This window comes from Triticum urartu, chromosome 2A, assembly GCF_056163025.1.
Source record: "Triticum urartu cultivar PI428250 chromosome 2A, HENAU_Tu73, whole genome shotgun sequence".
NCBI classification, from domain to species: Eukaryota; Viridiplantae; Streptophyta; class Magnoliopsida; order Poales; family Poaceae; genus Triticum; species Triticum urartu.
This window is the reverse complement of record NC_141874.1, coordinates 469,430,875-469,449,937: the sequence shown is the minus strand read 5'-3', so window position 1 is coordinate 469,449,937 and position 19,063 is coordinate 469,430,875. Positions and strand designations below refer to the sequence as shown.

Sequence of the window (19,063 nt, the reverse complement as noted above, 5' to 3'; positions counted from 1 at the left end):
TATGAAAGTGACAAAACAAGAGACTCTCTATCATGAAGATCATGGTGCTACTTTGAAGCACAAGTGTGGTAAAAGGATAGTAACATTGTCCCTTCTCTCTATTTCTCTCATTTTTTTATTTGGGCCTTTTCTCCTTTTTTATGGCCTCTTTTCTTTCTCTTTTTTTCATCCAGAGTCTCATCCCGACTTGTGGGGGAATCATAGTCTCCATCATCCTTTCCTCACTAGGACAATGCTCTAATAATGATGATCATCACACTTTTATTTTTCTTACAACTCAACAATTACAACTCAATACTTAGAACAAAATATGACTCTATATGAATGCCTCCGGCGGTGTACCGGGATATGCAATGAATCAAGAGTGACACGTATGAAAGAATTATGAATGGTGGCCTTGCCACAAATACGATGTCAACTACATGATCATGCTAAGCAATATGACAATGATGGAGTGTGTCATAATAAACGGAACGGTGGAAAGTTGCATGGCAATATATCTCGGAATGGCTATGGAAATGCCATAATAGGTAGGTATGGTGGCTGTTTTGAGGAAGGTGTATGGTGGGTGTATGACACCGGCGAAAGGTGTGCGGTATTAGAGAGGCTAGCAAAGGTGGAAGGGTGAGAAAAGTGCGTATAATCCATGGACTCAACATTAGTCATAAAGAACTCATATACTTATTACAAAAATCTATAAGTTATCAAAGCAAAGTATTACGCGCATGCTCATAGGGGGGTAGATTGGTAGGAAAAGACCATCGCTCGTCCCCGACCGCCACTCATAAGGAAGACAATCAAAAAATAAATCATGCTCCGACTTCATCACATAACGGTTCACCACACGTGCATGCTACGGGAATCACAAACTTTAACACAAGTATTTCTCAAATTCACAACTACTCAACTAGCATAACTCTAATATCACCATCTTCATATCTCAAAACAATTATCAAGCATCAAACTTCTCATAGCATTCAACACACTCATAAGGAAGTTCTTTTACTGTTCTTGAATTCCAAGCATATTAGGATTATTTAAGCAAATTACCATGCTATTTAAGACTCTCAAAATAATCTAAGTGAAGCATGAGAGACCAATAGTTTCTATAAAACAAATCCACCACCGTGCTCTAAAATATATAAGTGAAGTACTAGAGCAAAACTATATAACTCAAATGATATAAGTGAAGCACATAGAGTATTCTAACAAATTCCAAATCATGTATGGCTCTCTCAAAAGGTGTGTACAGCAAGGATGATTGTGGTAAACTAAAAAGTAAAGACTCAAATCATACAAGACGCTCCAAGCAAAACACATATCATGTGGCGAATAAAAATATAGCTCCAAGTAAAGTTACCGATAGAAGTAGACGAAAGAGGGGATGCCTTCCGGGGCATCCCCAAGCTTTGGATTTTAGGTGTCCTTAGATTATATTGGGGGTGGCATGGGCATCCCCAAGCTTAGGCTCTTGCCACTCCTTGTTCCATAATCCATCAAATCTTTACCCAAAACTTGAAAACTTCACAACACAAAACTTAAAGTAGAAAATCTCGTGAGCTCCGTTAGCGAAAGAAAACAAAAGACCACTTCAAGGTACTGTAATGAACTCATTATTTATTTATAGAGTAAAATGCATTGGTGCTCAGTACACTTGTCATGTATGCTCACTTTGGTCACTGTACTTAAGAATACAGTAAATACAGTCACTATATACACATCGTGATGATTATACGGTCATTGTCACACCGTATAGCTCCGTATTTTGTTTAGTTGACCAGTCAAACCATCTGAATGACGCCTTGTCAGCTCACTTTCTCTCCCTACCTATACGGACCCCACCTGTCAATGGGTAGAAGAAAGAAATAGAGGGAAAATAAAGTAATGCGCAAGGGAGATAATCGAACGACAAACCTAATGTTGTGAGGCCAGCACGCTAGCTAGTCGACCTGATCCCAGTAAGTGTTCTATCTTGAGAAAGGTTGCGTATTATATCATGGTTGCATTCACGTGACAACTATGGTTGGGCCGCTGTTGATTGTACGTTCACATTTGTGTTTGTGTGTGTCTTCGCACTTCAGCTGGAGATAGCTAGTCTCATCTACATCCCTAGCAAAAGAATGTACCATCTTCCGTTATAGTTGCTGATGGAGTAATATAATGCAGCATCCATTTCGAAAATATCTGCAGCTCATGTGCAACTCCGTGTGTCCTTCCATGAAGTGTTCGATTGTGCATCTGATCATCTTTTTTTTTCTTTTTTTTTCTTTTTTTGCGGGTGTCATCAGTATTTTTAGTTGTTCAAATTCCCTCAATGGACTCTAAACCGGCTGTTGGATCTTGGATATAACAATAATATAGTGCTAACAATTAATAGGCTCCAGACCAGCCATGTGAACCTAAGCAAGCTTAGAGGATGTTTGTATCCAGGGACTTATTGGTTTAGGGACTTAAAAAAGTCCCTATAAGTCCCATCTAAACCAAACAGGAGGGACTTATAGAGACTTAAAGTGGGCATTTGGGACTTATGAAATAAGACTCTTAAGGAGGAACTTATAGGGACTTATAGTTGTGATATGGTCTTTTCGTCTATGTTAAGTACCAGGAACCAAACAGGTAGGGACTTTTTAGGGACTTGAGACTTATAAGTTGGGACTAAAAAAGTCCTAGGACTTATGAACCAAACATGGCCTTACTTATCTTTATATGGTTACTTCATGCATGAACCAATCAGGCTCAACGGCGGGAGCCAGGCTTCATGCATGAACCAGCCAGGAGCGACGCCGGGGAAGCCGTGCTGCAGGATAGAATGCGGGGCGCCGATGCGCGGTCGTGGGAAAGCTGTGCCGTAGCACCTCTCGCAGGCGACGTACTTTATGTCGCCGCAGGCCACGCGCGCCTCCATGCGCCCTCATGTAGCACCTGCACGTTCTCGGGGGCGGCCCGTCGACGGCGAGCTGCCGAGCAACGTCACGGCGCTGCAAACCCCGACAGCATCGGCACAAACTTATCGGTGTCTACAAGCCGAGTGCCGACTTCGGCAACTACAGACGCTCCTTAGCCGCGTGTTAGTGCGTGCGTGCAGGTGTGTGATCCTAATGGTAAAAAATGCATCGCTTGGAATGCAAAAAAAACCGTCTTATCCTTTATTGGATAGCTCACGGCCTCTGCCAGCATGCGGTCTCATAACGTGGCGTTGCTTTTATTTTATTTTATTTTCCTTCTACAACTGACAGGTGGAACCAAGTGAGAAACTAAGCTGACAAGGTGTCATTTGACCGGTCAACTAAACAAAATACGAAGCTATATACGGTGTGAAGGTGACCATATAATCACCACAACACGTATATAGTGACCGTATTGACCACATTCTTAAGTACAGTGACCAAAGTGAGCGTACACGGCAAGTCGAGTGACCACCAATGCATTTTAATCTTATTTATATTGGTGTTAAACATACTGTATTCCAACTTATCTATGGTTTATAAACTATTTTACTAGCCATAGATTCATCAAAATAAGCAAACAACACACGAAAAACAGAATCTGTCAAAAACTGAACAGTCTGTAGTAATCTGTAGCTAGCGCAAGATCTGGAACCCCAAAAATTCTAAAATAAATTTCTGGACGTGAGTAATTTATCTATTAATCATCTTCAAAAACAATTAACTAAATATCACTTTCCAAATAAAAATGGCAGCAGTTCTCGTGAGTGCTAAAGTTTCTGTTTTTTACAGCAAGTGTAACAAGACTTTCCCCAAGTCTTCCCAACGGTTCTACTTGGCAAAAACACTAATTAAACACAAAAAACACAACCAAAACAGAGGCTAGATAAATTATTTATTACTAAACAGGAGCAAAAAGTAAGGAATAAAAATAAAATTGGGTTGCCTCCCAACAAGCGCTATCGTTTAACGCCCCTAGCTAGGCATAAAAAGCAAGGATAGATCTAGGTATTCCCATCTTTGGTAGGCAATCCATAAGTGGCTCTCATAATAGATTCATAAGGTAATTTGATTTTATTTCTACGAAAGTGTTCCATGCCTTTCCTTAATGTAAATTGGAATCTAATATTTCCTTCCTTCATATCAATAATTGCACCAATCGTTCTAAGGAAAGGTCTACCAAGAATAATAGGACATGAAGGATTGCAATCTATGTCAAGAACAATAAAATCTATGGGCACATAATTCCTATTTGCAACAATAAGAACATCATTAATTCTTCCCATAGGTTTCTTAATAGTGGAATCCGCAAGGTGCAAGTTTAGAGAGCAATCATCAAAATCACGGAAACCTAACAAATCGCACAAAGTCTTTGGAATCGTGGAAACACTAGCACCCAAATCACATAAAGCATATCATTCATGATATTTAATTTTAATTTTAATAGTTGGTTCCCACTCATCATAAAGTTTTCTAGGGATAGAAACTTCCAATTTAAGTTTTTCTTCATAAGATTGCATCAGGGCATCAACGATATGTTTAGTGAACGCGTTATTTTGACTATAAGCATGAGGAGAATTTAGCACGGATTCTAACAAGGAAATACAATCAATCAAAGAGCAATTTTCATAGTTAAATTACTTGAAATCCATAATAGTGGGTTTAGCAACATCTAGGGTTTTAATTTCTTCAATCCCACTTTTATCAATTTTAGCATCAAGATCAAAAAATTCTGAATTCTTGGAACGCCTTCTAGGTAAAGGTGGATCATATTCAGTCCCATCATTATCAAGATTCATATTGCAAAACAAATATTTAATAGGGGACACATCAATAACTTTTAGATCTTCATCTTTATTTTCATAGGAACTAGAAGAACACACTCTTATAAAGGCATCTTTCTTAGCACGCATCCTAGCGGTTCTTTCTTTGCACCCATCAATGGAAATTCTCATGGCTTTGAGAGACTCATTGATATCATGCTTAGGTGGAATAGATCTAAGTTTCAAAGAATCAACATCAAGAGAAGTTCTATCAACATTCCTAGCCAACTCATCAATATTAAGCAATTTTTCTTCAATCAAAGCATTGAAATTTTTTTGCGAAGTAATAAATTCTTTAATATTAGATTCAAAATCAGAGGGAATCTTATTATAATTTCCATAAGAATTGTTGTAGGAATTACCATAATTATTAGAGGGATTACTAGGATAAGGCCTAGGATTAAAATTTCCTCTATACGCGTTGTTACCAAAATTGTTCCTACCAACAAAATCCACATCCATAGATTCATTATTATTCTCAATCAAAGTAGACAAGGGCATATCATTAGGATCAGAAGAAACACTCTTACTAGCAAATAATTTCATAAGTTCATCCATCTTTCCACTCAAAACATTAATTTCTTCTATCGCATGCACCTTTTTATTGGTAGATCTTTCAGTATGCCATTGAGAATAATTAACCATAATATTATCTAGGAGTTTAGTAGCTTCTCCTAAAGTGATTTCCATAAAAGTGCCTCCCGCGGCCGAATCTAAAAGATTTCTAGAAGCAAAATTCAATCCGTCATAAAAATATTGTATAATCATCCACAAATTTAAACCATGAGTAGGGAAATTACGTATCATTAGTTTCATTCTCTCCCAAGCTTGTGCAACATGTTCATGATCAAGTTGCTTAAAATTCATAATATAGTTTCTAAGAGAGATGATCTTAGTGGGAGGAAAATACTTAGAGATAAAAGCATCTTTGCACTTGTTCCATGAATCAATACTATTTTTAGGCAAAGATGAAAACCAAGCTTTAGCACGATCTCTAAGCGAAGAAGGGAATAGCTTTAATTTAACAATATCATTATCCACATCTTTCTTCTTTTGCATATCACACAAATCAACGAAGCTATTTAGATGGGTAGCGGCATCTTCACTAGGAAGGCCGGAAAACGGATCTTTCATGACAAGATTCAGCAAAGCAGTATTAATTTCACAAGATTCAGCATCGGTAAGAGGAGCAATTGGAGTGCTAATAAAATCATTATTGTTGGTATTGGTGAAGTCACACAATTTAGTGTTATCTTGAGCCATCGTGACAAGCAAGCAAACTAACACACAAGCAAACAAAAAGCAAGCGGGCAAAAAGAGGAAAATAGAAAAAGAGAGGGAGGATAGAGAGAGAGGGAGAATAAAACGGCAAGGGTGAAGTGGGGGAGAGGAAAACGAGAGGCAAATGGCAAATAATGTAATGTAGGAGATAAGGGTATGTGATGGGTACTTGGCATATTGACTTTTGCGTAGACCTCCCCGGCAACGGCGCCAGAAATCCTTCTTGCTACATCTTGAGCACTGCGTTGGTTTTCCCCGAAGAGGAAGGGGTGATGCAGCAAAGTAGCGTAAGTATTTCCCTCAGTTTTTGAGAACCAAGGTATCAATCCAGTAGGAGGATACGCGCTAGTCCCTCGTACCTGCACAAAACAAATAAATCCTCGTAACCAACGCGATAAGGGGTTGTCAATCCCTACATGGCCACTTACGAGAGTGAGATCTGATAGATATGATAAGATAATATTTTTGGTATTTTTATGATAAAGATGCAAAGTAAAATAAAAGCAAAGTAAAAGCAAAGGAAATAACTAAGTATTGGGAGATTAATATGATGAAGATAGACCGGGGGCCATAGATTTCACTAGTGGCTTCTCTCGAGAGCATAAGTATTCTACGGTGGGTGAACAAATTACTGTTGAGCAATTAACGTAATTGAGCATAGTTATGAGAATATCTAGGTATGATCATGTATATAGGCATCATGTCCGAGACAAGTAGAACGACTCCTGCCTGCATCTACTACTATTACTCCACTCATCGACCGCTATCCAGCATGCATCTAGAGTATTAAGTTAATGAAAACAGAGTAACGCCTTAAGCAAGATGACATGATGTAGAGGGATAAACTCATGCAATATGATGAAAACCCCATCTTGTTATCCTCGATGGCAACAATACAATTCGTGCCTTGCTGCCCCTACTGTCACTGGGAAAGGACACCGCAAGATTGAACCCAAAGCTAAGCACTTCTCCCATTGCAAGAAAGATCAATCTAGTAGGCCCAACCAAACTGATACTTTGAAGAGACTTGCAAAGATAACCAATCATGCATAAAAGAATTCAGAGAAGATTCAACTATTGTTCATAGATAGACTTGATCATAAACCCACAATTCATCGGTCTCAACAAACACACCGCAAAAAGAAGATTGCATCGAATAGTTCTCCACAAGAGAGGGGGAGAACATTGTATTGAGATCCAAAAAGAGAGAAGAAGCCATCTAGCTACTAACTATGGACCCGTGGGTCTGAGGTGAACTACTCACACTTCATCGGAGGGCCTATGGTGTTGATGTAGAAGCCCTCCATGATCGATGCCCCCTCCGGCGGAGCTCCGGAACAGGCCCCAAGATGGGATCTCGTGGATACAGAAAGTTGCGGCGGTGGAATTAGGGTTTTGGCTCCATATCTAATCGTTTGGGGGTACGTAGGTATATATAGGAGGAAGGAGTACGTCGATGGAGCAACTTGTAACGCCCCGGACACACCCGCTGGTGGTCGTTACTCCTGGCGGGATCTAGACTGGCCCCACAGATCAATACTAGTCTTTTCTGTGCACTTTGTCCTCACTCGTGCGCACCCGGGACCAACTTCCCGGTCGGTCACCCATCCTAACACTACTCCAAGCTGAGCACGCTTAACTTTGGAGTTCTTTCCGAATGGGCTCCCGAAAAAGAAGGAATTCCTTATTGATATGAGTATTCTATCATCCCTAATAAGCCAGGCTATCACATACACCCCCACTCAGAGGAACCGACGTCCTCGTCGGGCCATAGGAACATTCCTTCTTGGCACATACGTCTGTGCATCCAGTCCGGTACATGTGCCATGTCGTGTGCCATGACGAACACAAACGTCATGAACAACATGACCGCGCACCTGTCCGCGAACATCCGTGTAACTGCGAGGGTCGGCTCTGATACCAACTTGTTACGCCCCGGACACACCCGTCGGTGGTCGTTTCTCCTGGCGGGATCTAGACTGGCCCCATAGATCAATACTAGTCTTTTCTGTGCACTTTGTCATCACTCGTGCGCACCCGGGAGCAACTTCCCGGTCGGTCACCCATCCTGACACTACTCCACGCTGAGCACGCTTAACTTTGGATATCTTTCCGAATGGGCTCCCGGAAAAGAAGGAATTCCTTATTGATATGAGTAGTCTATCATCCCTAATAAGCCAGGCTATCACACAACAGGGGGCCCACAAGGGTGGAGGGCGCGGCTGGGGGGTAGGCGCGCCCCCTACCTCGTAGCCTCCTCTTTTGTGTCTTGACGTAGGGTCCAAGTCTCCAGGGTCTTGTTCGTTGAGAAAATCACGTTCCCGAAGGTTTCATTCCATTTGGACTCCATTTGATATTCCTTTTCTTCGAAACCCTAAAACAGGCAAAAAAACAGCAATTCTGGGCTGGGCCTCCGGTTAATAGGTTAGTCCCAAAAATAATATAAAAGTGGATAATAAAGCCCAATAATGTCCAAAACAGTAGATAATATAGCATGGAGCAATCAAAAATTATAGATACGTTGGAGACGTATCAGCCGCTGCCGACGCCACGGAGCTTCCTAGCCTAGCGGGAAGGAGGAAGAAGAGACAGTAGGACGGAAGGAAGGAGGCCGTCGAGGAGTGAGGTGTTGTACTCGACGGAGATAGCTGACGCCTCTATTTGTGATGCCACATGAGAAGCATAGGGAAGAGCCCACCATCACCAGCTTGCTCCACCACAAGTCGCGCTTGCCCTCTGTGCTCACCATGGCACTGCTTGTCCTGGTAATCACTTTCCCCCCATCTCCCTCTAGTAGGAGTGTTGATGTAGTTGTTTGGGCTTGTACGCTTGTTTGGCTGCTGAATGCTAACGACGCTTCTACTGCTGTTTGTTTGGTTGCAGGGAGTGATTATTCTCATTGTATACTTCAACAGCGGCTCAAGTGGGTTGGAAATTCCCAGCTTCAGTACACATTTTACTTGTTGTGTGTGTGTGTGTTACCGTTGTGTAGATCGCAAAATGGCTAGCAAAACAGGCTTCGTATAAAATGATTTATCTTGTACATTGCTCTGCCTCACTTGTATACATGAAACCATACTTGCCAAATATCAAGTACACTGCTGCATCATAACATCTTGTTTTCTGTTCAACCAAGCAATGTCGAGCTTAGCTAGCTGGGTGGCCCTGACCTACCATACCTGCACTGCATGCATAGTAGAGTAGAGAAGCAAAAAATATACTATCTCGCAGCTAGAGAGAGTTTTCCAATGAGCAAATTAGGGCATCCAATCATCCCAATGAGAGAGCAGAAGAACTGAAGTTTTCTCTAATCTAGATTTCCCATAGAAACAATTATTCTTATTTTCATAGCAGAAAAAGTATTCTAAGCATACTGATTTGCCAGGACAACCGGTGTTCCATTGATGTCGACCACAATATTTAGCAGTGGTGGTCTCCCCAAATTATGTTAGACATGACAGCCCACTATCTCCTTTACTTACAATGTGTCTTGCCTTGAAAGAAAAGAATGTTCGGGAATTAGCAAGTATAGTTTGTGAGGTGTAGTGATATGGATTTGTTTGTACATTTGAAATCAATGAGTGTAGGTGTGATCTTTGTACATTGTGAGGTTCAAACTAATATCTCCTCTAGGAAACAAATATTTCACAAGGCATGCTATGCTTTGAGTTTGTTCGAATTTGAATGGTTCACCGTGTGTAGGTGTGATCTGAATTCTGAATGGGTCTTTTGGCAGGTACGCGAAGGCCGCGAGCGCCAAGGCGCACCTCACGCACGGGGCTTCCGGCAAGAAGGACGTGGGCGAGGCCTTCTTCATCTTCATGTACATCCCGTCCTTCCCCTCCCCTTGCTTCCTTTGTCAGATTCTATTTTTCCATTGATGTTTCCCCGTGGTTCCTGGGCGGCCCTCGTTCTGAACCTGCTTTTTGTTGATTGGTTGCCATCAGGGGCGAGTTCCGCAAGGAGTTCAAGCAGAAGAACTTCAAGAACAAGTCTATCGCTGCTGTAAGTTTCTTACAAAGAGTAATTCCCACTCCTGATTTGCTTTCTGTACCAGCATGTACACAGCAGAAATTAATCAGACAGGTGTTGTATATTGGGTCATGATGGCGGAGCTGATTAGTTGCTTCCGCTGTAAAAAATTTATCCAAGTAGGCAAAGCAGCCGGTGGGAGGTGGAAGAGATTGAGCGAGTCGGTAGTTATTGTGCGTTCGTTTGTCCTTTGTTTTCTAGATCTTGCATGCGAGGTGTTTGTTTGAATGTGCCGACGGTGTTTGATTGACTGATTCGTTGTTGGTGAACTTGCCGGTATTATGCATGTAGATCATGGTGTACCATCTTTGCAAGGGCATTGCTTTTTGCCACGGATGCGGTGTCCGGCACCATGACCTTGAGCCACACAACCTGCAAATTGGTGGATGGGTTGGTATCCTCTGGTTTGATCCCAGCAAGAGGAAGTGTTCTCTTCTCTTTATCAACCAAAGGCACTTTCTTCTCTCATGGATGGATGGGACTCCATCAGTTTAGTATCAGTTTAGGTGTTAGTATGTTGTTGATGCTCGTGTTGATGCCATGCTTTTTGTCTTGTCATGTGCTGATATTAACTGGCAGCATCAGCTTCCATGATTGCTTGCTTGCTTACTTACTCTATAACATGTACTGCTAAAACATGTTATCCTACTCCATGATGCTATATCATTTGCAAATACTCCTGGACATCAGCTCCCATGATGTTGCATTAGCTATAACCTATACTGCTAAAAGAGGAGTGTAAAGTGGAGTAATTTTTCAGCCATTATATTTGTTTTCTTTTGGGTGGGTGCTCTCCACTAGAGTACAACTGGGTACTGCATTCCTTTTTCAGTGAGTGCTTGAACATTTTTTTAAAGATGAATTGGAATACTCCTGGATAGCAGTACATGGAGTATAGTTGTAACTTCTTACAGTATAGCTGTAGTAGTCCATTAGGAGTAGTTTTGCATCAGTAGCATTAGGAGTAACTTCTTGCAGAAACTCTTTGACACATATTGTCATGCATCAGTAGCATGTTTGCTTGTTTTGGAGCAGCGGTTAATTACTTGCAATGTTTTTCTTGTCTGAGCACACACACTAAATGGAACTTTTTCAGATAATTATTATTAACTGAAACTGTTATGTACATGAACATAGTCTATCTATAGCTAGTTACATATGTGGTGCAATTGTGTAGAACTACTAGTACTATGCTTGAGATTTGATCATTAATATAGTGTATCTGCAATTGTACATGAATATAGTGTATCTGCAGTACTGTAATATTCTTGAGACTTGATTCAAACCATATTAATTGTTGCTAGTGATTTTATTATCTACTTTTTGCATCATCTGAACATTTTTTTGTTGCTGCATAGTTTCTCACTCATGATTGATCTATTGCTAGTTGAATGAGGTTTTCAAATATTGAAGGAGGAGGACAATATGAACTTCTGTTCTGTCTTATCATCTAAACTTCTGTTTTAATTTTCGTTGTCGTAGAATAGTTTTGTTTGGCACTTACTGTTCCAGGGATGTAAAGATATGTATTGCTAGAATGAATGGTTGTAATATAAGAAATATTATATTTTGGGCTCCTATAACATTGCATGTTGCTTTGAAAATGTATCAGAGCTAGGCTAGGCCCAAGATAGCTTGTGGTGTGACATGCTGTAATGTCAATGGCATAATATTTTTTGGATTGGATCAGTTATTTCGGAACTGGGTTGGGCCCAAGATATATTAGACAGTTATTTCTGAGGGGAAAACATGAGAAGCCCAGCAAAGAAACGGCCCAGAAAAACACATGACAAAAAGAAAAGGAAACGGCCCAATATAATACATGATAAATAGAAAATATGTTTTTAAAAGGGCCAGGCAAAGAAAATAACAAGGCTGGATTGTTCGGCCAGGCCCATGTAGCCGACCAAAACTTCACCTGAAAAAACAATAAATAGGTTGAATTGTTGGGCTCAGCCCTGTAAAACACCGAACTGGACCGGGCTGATTCTTATCAACGAACTTTTCAATTGGTCGCAATTTTGCCACGTCGGATCCGACGTGGCCTGGGCAGACAGCCAGTGACCAAAACAAAAGGTCATGGGTTCAACGACCTTTTGTTTTGGTCGTAAACGTCTACGACCTTATCCCGAAGAAGGTCGTTAATTTCAGTTTACGACCGCCAGCTTTTGACCTTCTATTTTTGGTCACAAAAAGGTCGCAAATGAAAAACAATGACCTTTCAATGACCAATAGTGATGGTCGCAAGTTGACATATTTCTTGTAGTGTGATGCAGCAAACAAGAGGGGAAAGGACACATATTATGGTTACATAGTGGACATATGGGAATTTGACTATGGACATGATTTTAAGGTCCCTTTGTTTGAGTACAAATGGGTCAATCTGTCAGGATGTAGGGTACAGGTAGACCCACAATACGGAATGACAATAGTGGATCTGAACAATCTTGGGTACACAGATGAACCATTCGTCCTAGCCGATGATGTGGCACATGTTTTCTATGTGAAGGACATGTCTACCAAACCGGGAAAGAGAAAAGATAAGGAAGCGAATACATCATACAATGACCCAAAGCGCCACATCATGGGATTGGAGGGCAAGACAGACAGACATGTCTGAAGATTATGAAAAGTTTCATCAAATTCCACCCTACAAAGTCAAGGATGACCCAAGCACCCTATTAAACGATGAAGATTATCCATGGTTACGGCGCAATAATCAAAGGACACAAGCGAAGAAAAAGTGAAGACTTTCTCTCCACAACTATTATGATGATGCCTTTGATCTAGAATATCACTGTAGTTGCATGTCCGTTTTGTACACGAAGTGCATCTAGCTTTTGCTGTAACCCTCTCAACTTTTTAGCACATTCTACGTGGGTGAAATGATGATATCATGCCAACTTTCAACCTTTTCAGAGTTCATTTGTAGAGCATTTCAATTTCAGGGTCATTTAGCTCAAAAAAATCAGTAAATGCATGAAAAATACCAAATGAAGTCAGAAAGGGTTGAAAATTGATGATGTCGCTTTGAATGGTTCATTTTGGACACACAAAAAGTCTAGAGTTCAAATAAGTTCAAAAATGAAATCCCTTTGTAATAGATGAGTTTTCGTCCGAAACCCTAATACTTCGAAAGAGATTGTCCATTTTGTACACGTGCATCAAGTTTTTGCCGTAACCCTCTCAACTTTTTAGCACATTCTATGTTGGTGAAATGATGATACCATGCCAACTTTCACCCTTTATAGAGTTCATTCGTAGTGCTTTTCAATTTCAAGGTCATTTAGCTCAAAAAAACAGTAAATGCATCAAAAATACCAAATGAAGTCAGAAAGGGTTGAAAATTGATGGTGTGGCTTTGAATGGTGCATTTTGAACACACAAAAAGTCTGGAGTTCAAATAAGTTCAAAAAAGTGAAATCCCTTCGTAACATATGAGTTTCCGTCCGAAACCCTGATACTTCGAAAGAGATTGTCCATTTTGTACACGAAGTGCCTCCATCTTTTGTCGTAACCCTCTCAAGTTTTTAGCACATGCTATGTGGGTGAAATGATGATACCATGCCAACTTTCAACCTTTTCATAGTACATTTGTAGTGCTTTTCAATTACAGGGTCATTTAGCTCAAAGAATGAACTAATAGCAAAACGAATGAACTAGAAAACTTTTATGAAACTCTATATTCTGTTATGATCAACTAAAAAGCTTTTATAAAACTCTAATAGCAAAAGGAATCAACTACAAAGATTTTATAAACCTCAAGTATTTTTAAAATATTTTTTATAAAATTTATGCAACTTAAATTATCAAAGTATTTTTTATTCAAAACATTAATAGCAAAAGATTTTTTTGTTAGAAACTTCAATAGAAAAAAGAATTATCATAAAGAAATTTTTTGTTAGAAACTAAAATAACAAAATCTATTTCTGAATATAATGATAAAACACAGTAATATTAAATAGTAGGAAAAAGAATCACTCAAAAATCTATTTTTATAGTAAAGTTATTCACAAACTAGTGATTCACACAAATTTCAAAGAATTCAAATTTAAACTATTCAAATTTGAAAACTAATGGCACTAACAGAAAGTTTATAATTTTTTTGACCTCATAGCAAAAAGAATTAAAAAATAAAGCAAAAAAAAGAAAACAAATAATGCAAAAAACAAAACAAAAATACTGGAAAAATGCCAACTATTGGGCCACCATGGCCTGAATACGACTAGAACCATGGGCCAGGATTCAGGCCCGCATAAGGCCTAGTAGGCCCACGGGCAGATAAAGTGACTTTAGGCCCGTACGCCTGCATTTGAGAGGAGCTCGAAGTGGTCTACGCAGTCGCGCTTATAAACCACTATCGAAGCCTCTCGGCTAGCGAGGTGGGACTAAACATCCCACCGCACCGCGCCAGTTCCAACACAAGGTCTTTGGTCCCGGTTGGTGGCACGAACATGGACCAAAGCCACCCTTTGGTCCTGGTTTGTAGCACCAACCGAGACCAATGCCCCCCTTTAGTCCCGGTTGGTGCCACCAACTGGGACCAAAGGTCAGTTTTCAGGAGGCATTGGTCCCGGTTTGAGGTACGAACTGGGACCAAAGGTGGTTGCTATATAACCTAACACTTAGGAAATTTCCCCCCGTCCGCCATTCTTCTCTCCATCGAACGCCGCCAGGCTGCTGCTGCTCCTCGACGTCGCGCCCCTGCCCTGCCCCGACGTCACTGTCGCCGCCCGCTCCTCGTCGCTGTCATCGCCCGCTCCTCTCCGTCGTCGCCCCGCGCCCCTGCCCTTCCCCGACGCGCCGCCCCGTGCCCCCTGCCTCAACATGTCGTCCGCCCCATGCCTCCTGCCTTGGCGCCAGCCGCCCCGTGCCCCTGCCCCGACACCGCCCCACGCCCCCGGCCTGCCCCGACCATGCTGGACCTCTCCTCCCCGTTCTGTCTGGCCGGCCTCCTCCTCTCTGTCCTTTATATATATATATATATATATATATATATATATATATATATATATATATATATATATATATATATATATATATATATATATATATGATTTTTTTAGAGATGATATGTAGTGTATGATGATATGTATGTGTGTGTATATATGATGATATGTCCTGATTTTTCATAATTTTTTTGTTCATATATATGATGATTTTTTTTCATAGAATATGATGTTTTTTGTTTATAGATGATCACATATATGATTTTTTTTGTTCATATGTATGCATGGATGTGGATGGAATATTATGTTTTTTTCATGGAATATGATGTTTTTTATTCATAGAATATTTTTTGTTCATGAGAGAGGCGGGGACATCGGACATTCATGAGAGAGGCGGTCCGGTCTCTCTCATGTATGTATATATATATATATATATGTATGTGTCTATGTATGTATAGATGGATGATAACCCACAAGTATAGGGGATCGCAACAGTTTTCGAGGATAGAGTATTCAACCCAAATTTATTGATTCGACACAAGGGGAGTCAAAGAATATTCTCAAGTATTAGCAGCTGAGTTGTCAGTTCAACCATAATGGAAACTTAATATCTGCAGCAAAGTATTTAGTAGCAAAGTAATATGATAGTAGTGGTAACGGTAGCAAAAGTAGTATTTTTGGTTTTATAGTGATTGTAACAGTAGCAGCAGAAAAGTAAATAAACGAAGAACAATATATGAAAAGCTCGTAGGCAATGGATCGGTGATGGAGAATTATGTCGGATGCGATTATTCATGCAACAGTTATAACATAGGGTGACACAAAACTAGCTCCAATTCATCAATGTAATGTAGGCATGTATTCCGAATATAGTCATACGTGCTTATGGAAAAGAACTTGCATGACATCTTTTGTCCTACCCTCCCGTGGCAGTGGCGTCCTATTGGAAACTAAGGGATATTAAGGCCTCCTTTTAATAGAGTACCGAACCAAAGCATTAACACATAGTGAATACATGAACTCCTCAAACTACGGTCATCACCGGGAGTGGTCCCGATTATTGTCACTTCGGGGTTGCCGGATCATAACACATAGTAGGTGACTATAGAATTGCAAGATAGGATCAAGAACTCACATATATTCATGAAAACATAATAGGTTCAGATCTGAAATCATGGCACTCGGGCCCTAGTGACAAGCATTAAGCATAGCAAAGTCATAGCAACATCAATCTTAGAACATAGTGGATACTAGGGATCAAACCCTAACAAAACTAACTCAATTACATGATAAATCTCATCCAACCCATCACCGTCCATCAAGCCTACGATGGAATTACTCACGCACGGCGGTGAGCATCATGGAATTGGTGATGGAGGAAGGTTGATGATGACGATGGCAACGGATTCCCCTCTCTAGAGCCCCGAACGGACTCCAGATCAGCCCTCCCGAGAGAGATTAGGGCTTGGCGGCGGCTCCGTATCGTAAAACGCGATGAATCCTTATTTTTGATTTTTTTTTTCTCCCCAAACACGAATATATGGAGTTGGAGTTGAGGTTGGTGGAGCATCAGGGGGCCCACGAGGCAGGGGCGTGCCCAGGGGGTAGGCGCGCCCCCCACCCTCGTGGACAGGGTGTGGGCCCCCTGACGTGGATTCTTCTTCCAGTGTTTTTTATATATTCCAAAAATAATCTCCGTTGATTTTCAGGTCATTCCGGGAACTTTTATTTCTATACAAAAATAACACCATGGCAATTATGCTGAAAACAGCGTCAGTCCGGGTTAGTTCCATTCAAATCATGCAAGTTAAGAGTCCAAAACAAGGGCAAAAGTGTCTAGAAAAGTAGATACGTTGGAGACATATCAACTCCCCCAACCTTAAACCTTTGCTTGTCCTCAAGCAATTCAGTTGATAAACTGAAAGTGATAAAGAAAAACTTTTACAAACTCTGTTTGCTCTTGTTGTTGTAAATATGTAAAGCCAGCATTCAGATTTTCAGCAAAGATTATGAACTAACCATATTCACAATAACGTTTAGGTCTCATGTTTACTCATATCAATGGCATAATCAACTAGCGGCAATAATAGTAAATCTCGGATGACAACACATTCTCAAAACAATCATAATATGATATAACAAGATGGTATCTCGCTAGCCCTTTCTGAGACCGCAAAACATAAATGTAGAGCACCTTTAAAGATCAAGGACTGACTAGACATTGTAATTCATGCTAAAAGAGATCCAGTCAAGTCATACTCAATGTAAACTAACAGTAATGGATGCAAATGACAGCAGTGCTCTCCAACTGATGCTTTTTTAATAAGAGGATGATGACTCAACATAAAAGTAAATAGATAGGCCCTTCGCAGAGGGAAGTAGGGATTTGTAGAGGTGCCAGAGGTCGGTTTTGAAATAGATATGAATAATATTTTGAGCGGTATACTTTCATTGTCAACATAACAACCAAGAGATCTCGATATCTTCCATGCTACACACATTGTAGGCGGTTCCCAAGCAGAATGGTAAAGTTTATACTCCCCCACCACCAACAAGCATCAATCCATGGCTTGCCCGAAACAACGGGTGCCTCCAACTAACAACAATCCTGGGGGAGTTTTGTTTGCAATTACTTCGATTTGGTTTCCTTAAAGCATGGGACTGGGCATCCCGGTGACCAGCCATTTTCTCGTGAGTGAGGAGCGGAGTCCACTCCTCTTGAGAATAACCCACCTAGCATGGAGGATACAGACAGCCCTAGTTGATACATGAGCTATTCGAGCATACAAAACAGAATGTTTATTTGAAGGTAAAGTTTGGCACATAGAAATTTACTTGGAATGGCAGTTAGATATCGTATATAGGTAGGTATGGTGGACTCATATGGAACAACTTTGGGGTTTATGGAGTTGGATGCACAAGCAGTATTACCGCTTAGTACAAGTGAAGGCTAGAAAAAGACTGGGAAGCGACCAGCTAGAGAGCGACAACATTCATGAACATGCATTAAAATTAATCAACACCGAATGCAAGCATGAGTAGGATATAATTCACCATGAACATAAATATCGTAGAGGCTCTGTTGATTTTGTTTCAACTACATGCGTGAACATGTGCCAAGTCAAGCCACTCGAATCGTTCAAAGGAGGATACCACCCTATCATACCACATCACAACCATTTTAATAGCATGTTGGCACACAAGGTAAACCATTATAAGCTCCTAACTAATTAAGCATGGCATAAGCAACTACAATCTCTAATTGTCATTGCAAATATGTTTCTTTCATAATAGGCTGAATCGGGAACGATGAACTAATCATATTTACAAAAACAAGAGAGGTCGAGTTCATACCAACTTTTCTCATCTCAATAAGTTCATCATATAATCATCATTATTCCCTTTCACTTGCACGACCGGATGATGTGGATAATAATAATAATAGTGCACGTGCATTGAACTAAGCTGGAATCTACAAGCATCTGACACATAGGAGAAGACGAGGTAATATGGGCTCTTTGTTAGATCAACAATAATGCATATGAGAACCACTCAACATTTTCATTATGGTCTTCTCCTCTCGACCCCCAAAGAAAAGAAACAAAACTATTTACACGGGAAAGCTCCCAACAAGCCAAAGAAGAATGAGAAATCTTTTGGGTTTTCTTTTTAATTACTACTACTATAGGCATGGAAAGTAAACTAACTAAAGGCTACAACTAATTTTTTTGTTTTTCTTAAGGTTTATTAAGGCACACAACTAAAAAGGGAATAAACTATCATGGATGATACAATGAAAAAGTATGAGCAGCGACAACTAGCATGAGTGTGTGAACATGAATGTAATGTCGTTGAGAAATACATACGCCCCCAAGCTTAGGCTTTTGACCTAAGTTGGTCTATGCCCATGGATCAAAGTTGTAGCTGGGGTTGTACTGAGATGCAGCGGCAATTGCCTGATGAGCTGCAGCTCGGAGGCGAGCTGCCTCCGCCCTCCTCTCGTACTCGGTCGCCTCCTCCCTGGTTATAACAT

At 40.6% G+C, this 19,063-nt stretch overlaps 1 protein-coding gene across 1 annotated transcript; it reads left to right on the top strand.

Annotated features, from left to right (window-relative positions):
• The first annotated feature begins 8,715 nt into the window (after window positions 1–8,715).
• LOC147985499 (uncharacterized) lies at window positions 8,716–10,691 on the top strand. Its single transcript, XM_087539890.1, has 6 exons — window positions 8,716–8,814; window positions 8,933–8,972; window positions 9,786–9,872; window positions 9,997–10,054; window positions 10,205–10,245; window positions 10,373–10,691. Exons 1-6 carry the CDS (start codon window positions 8,716–8,718, stop codon window positions 10,435–10,437), a joined length of 390 nt encoding a protein of 129 aa, XP_087396016.1. The 3' UTR covers window positions 10,438–10,691.
• The last annotated feature ends 8,372 nt before the right edge of the window (window positions 10,692–19,063 follow it).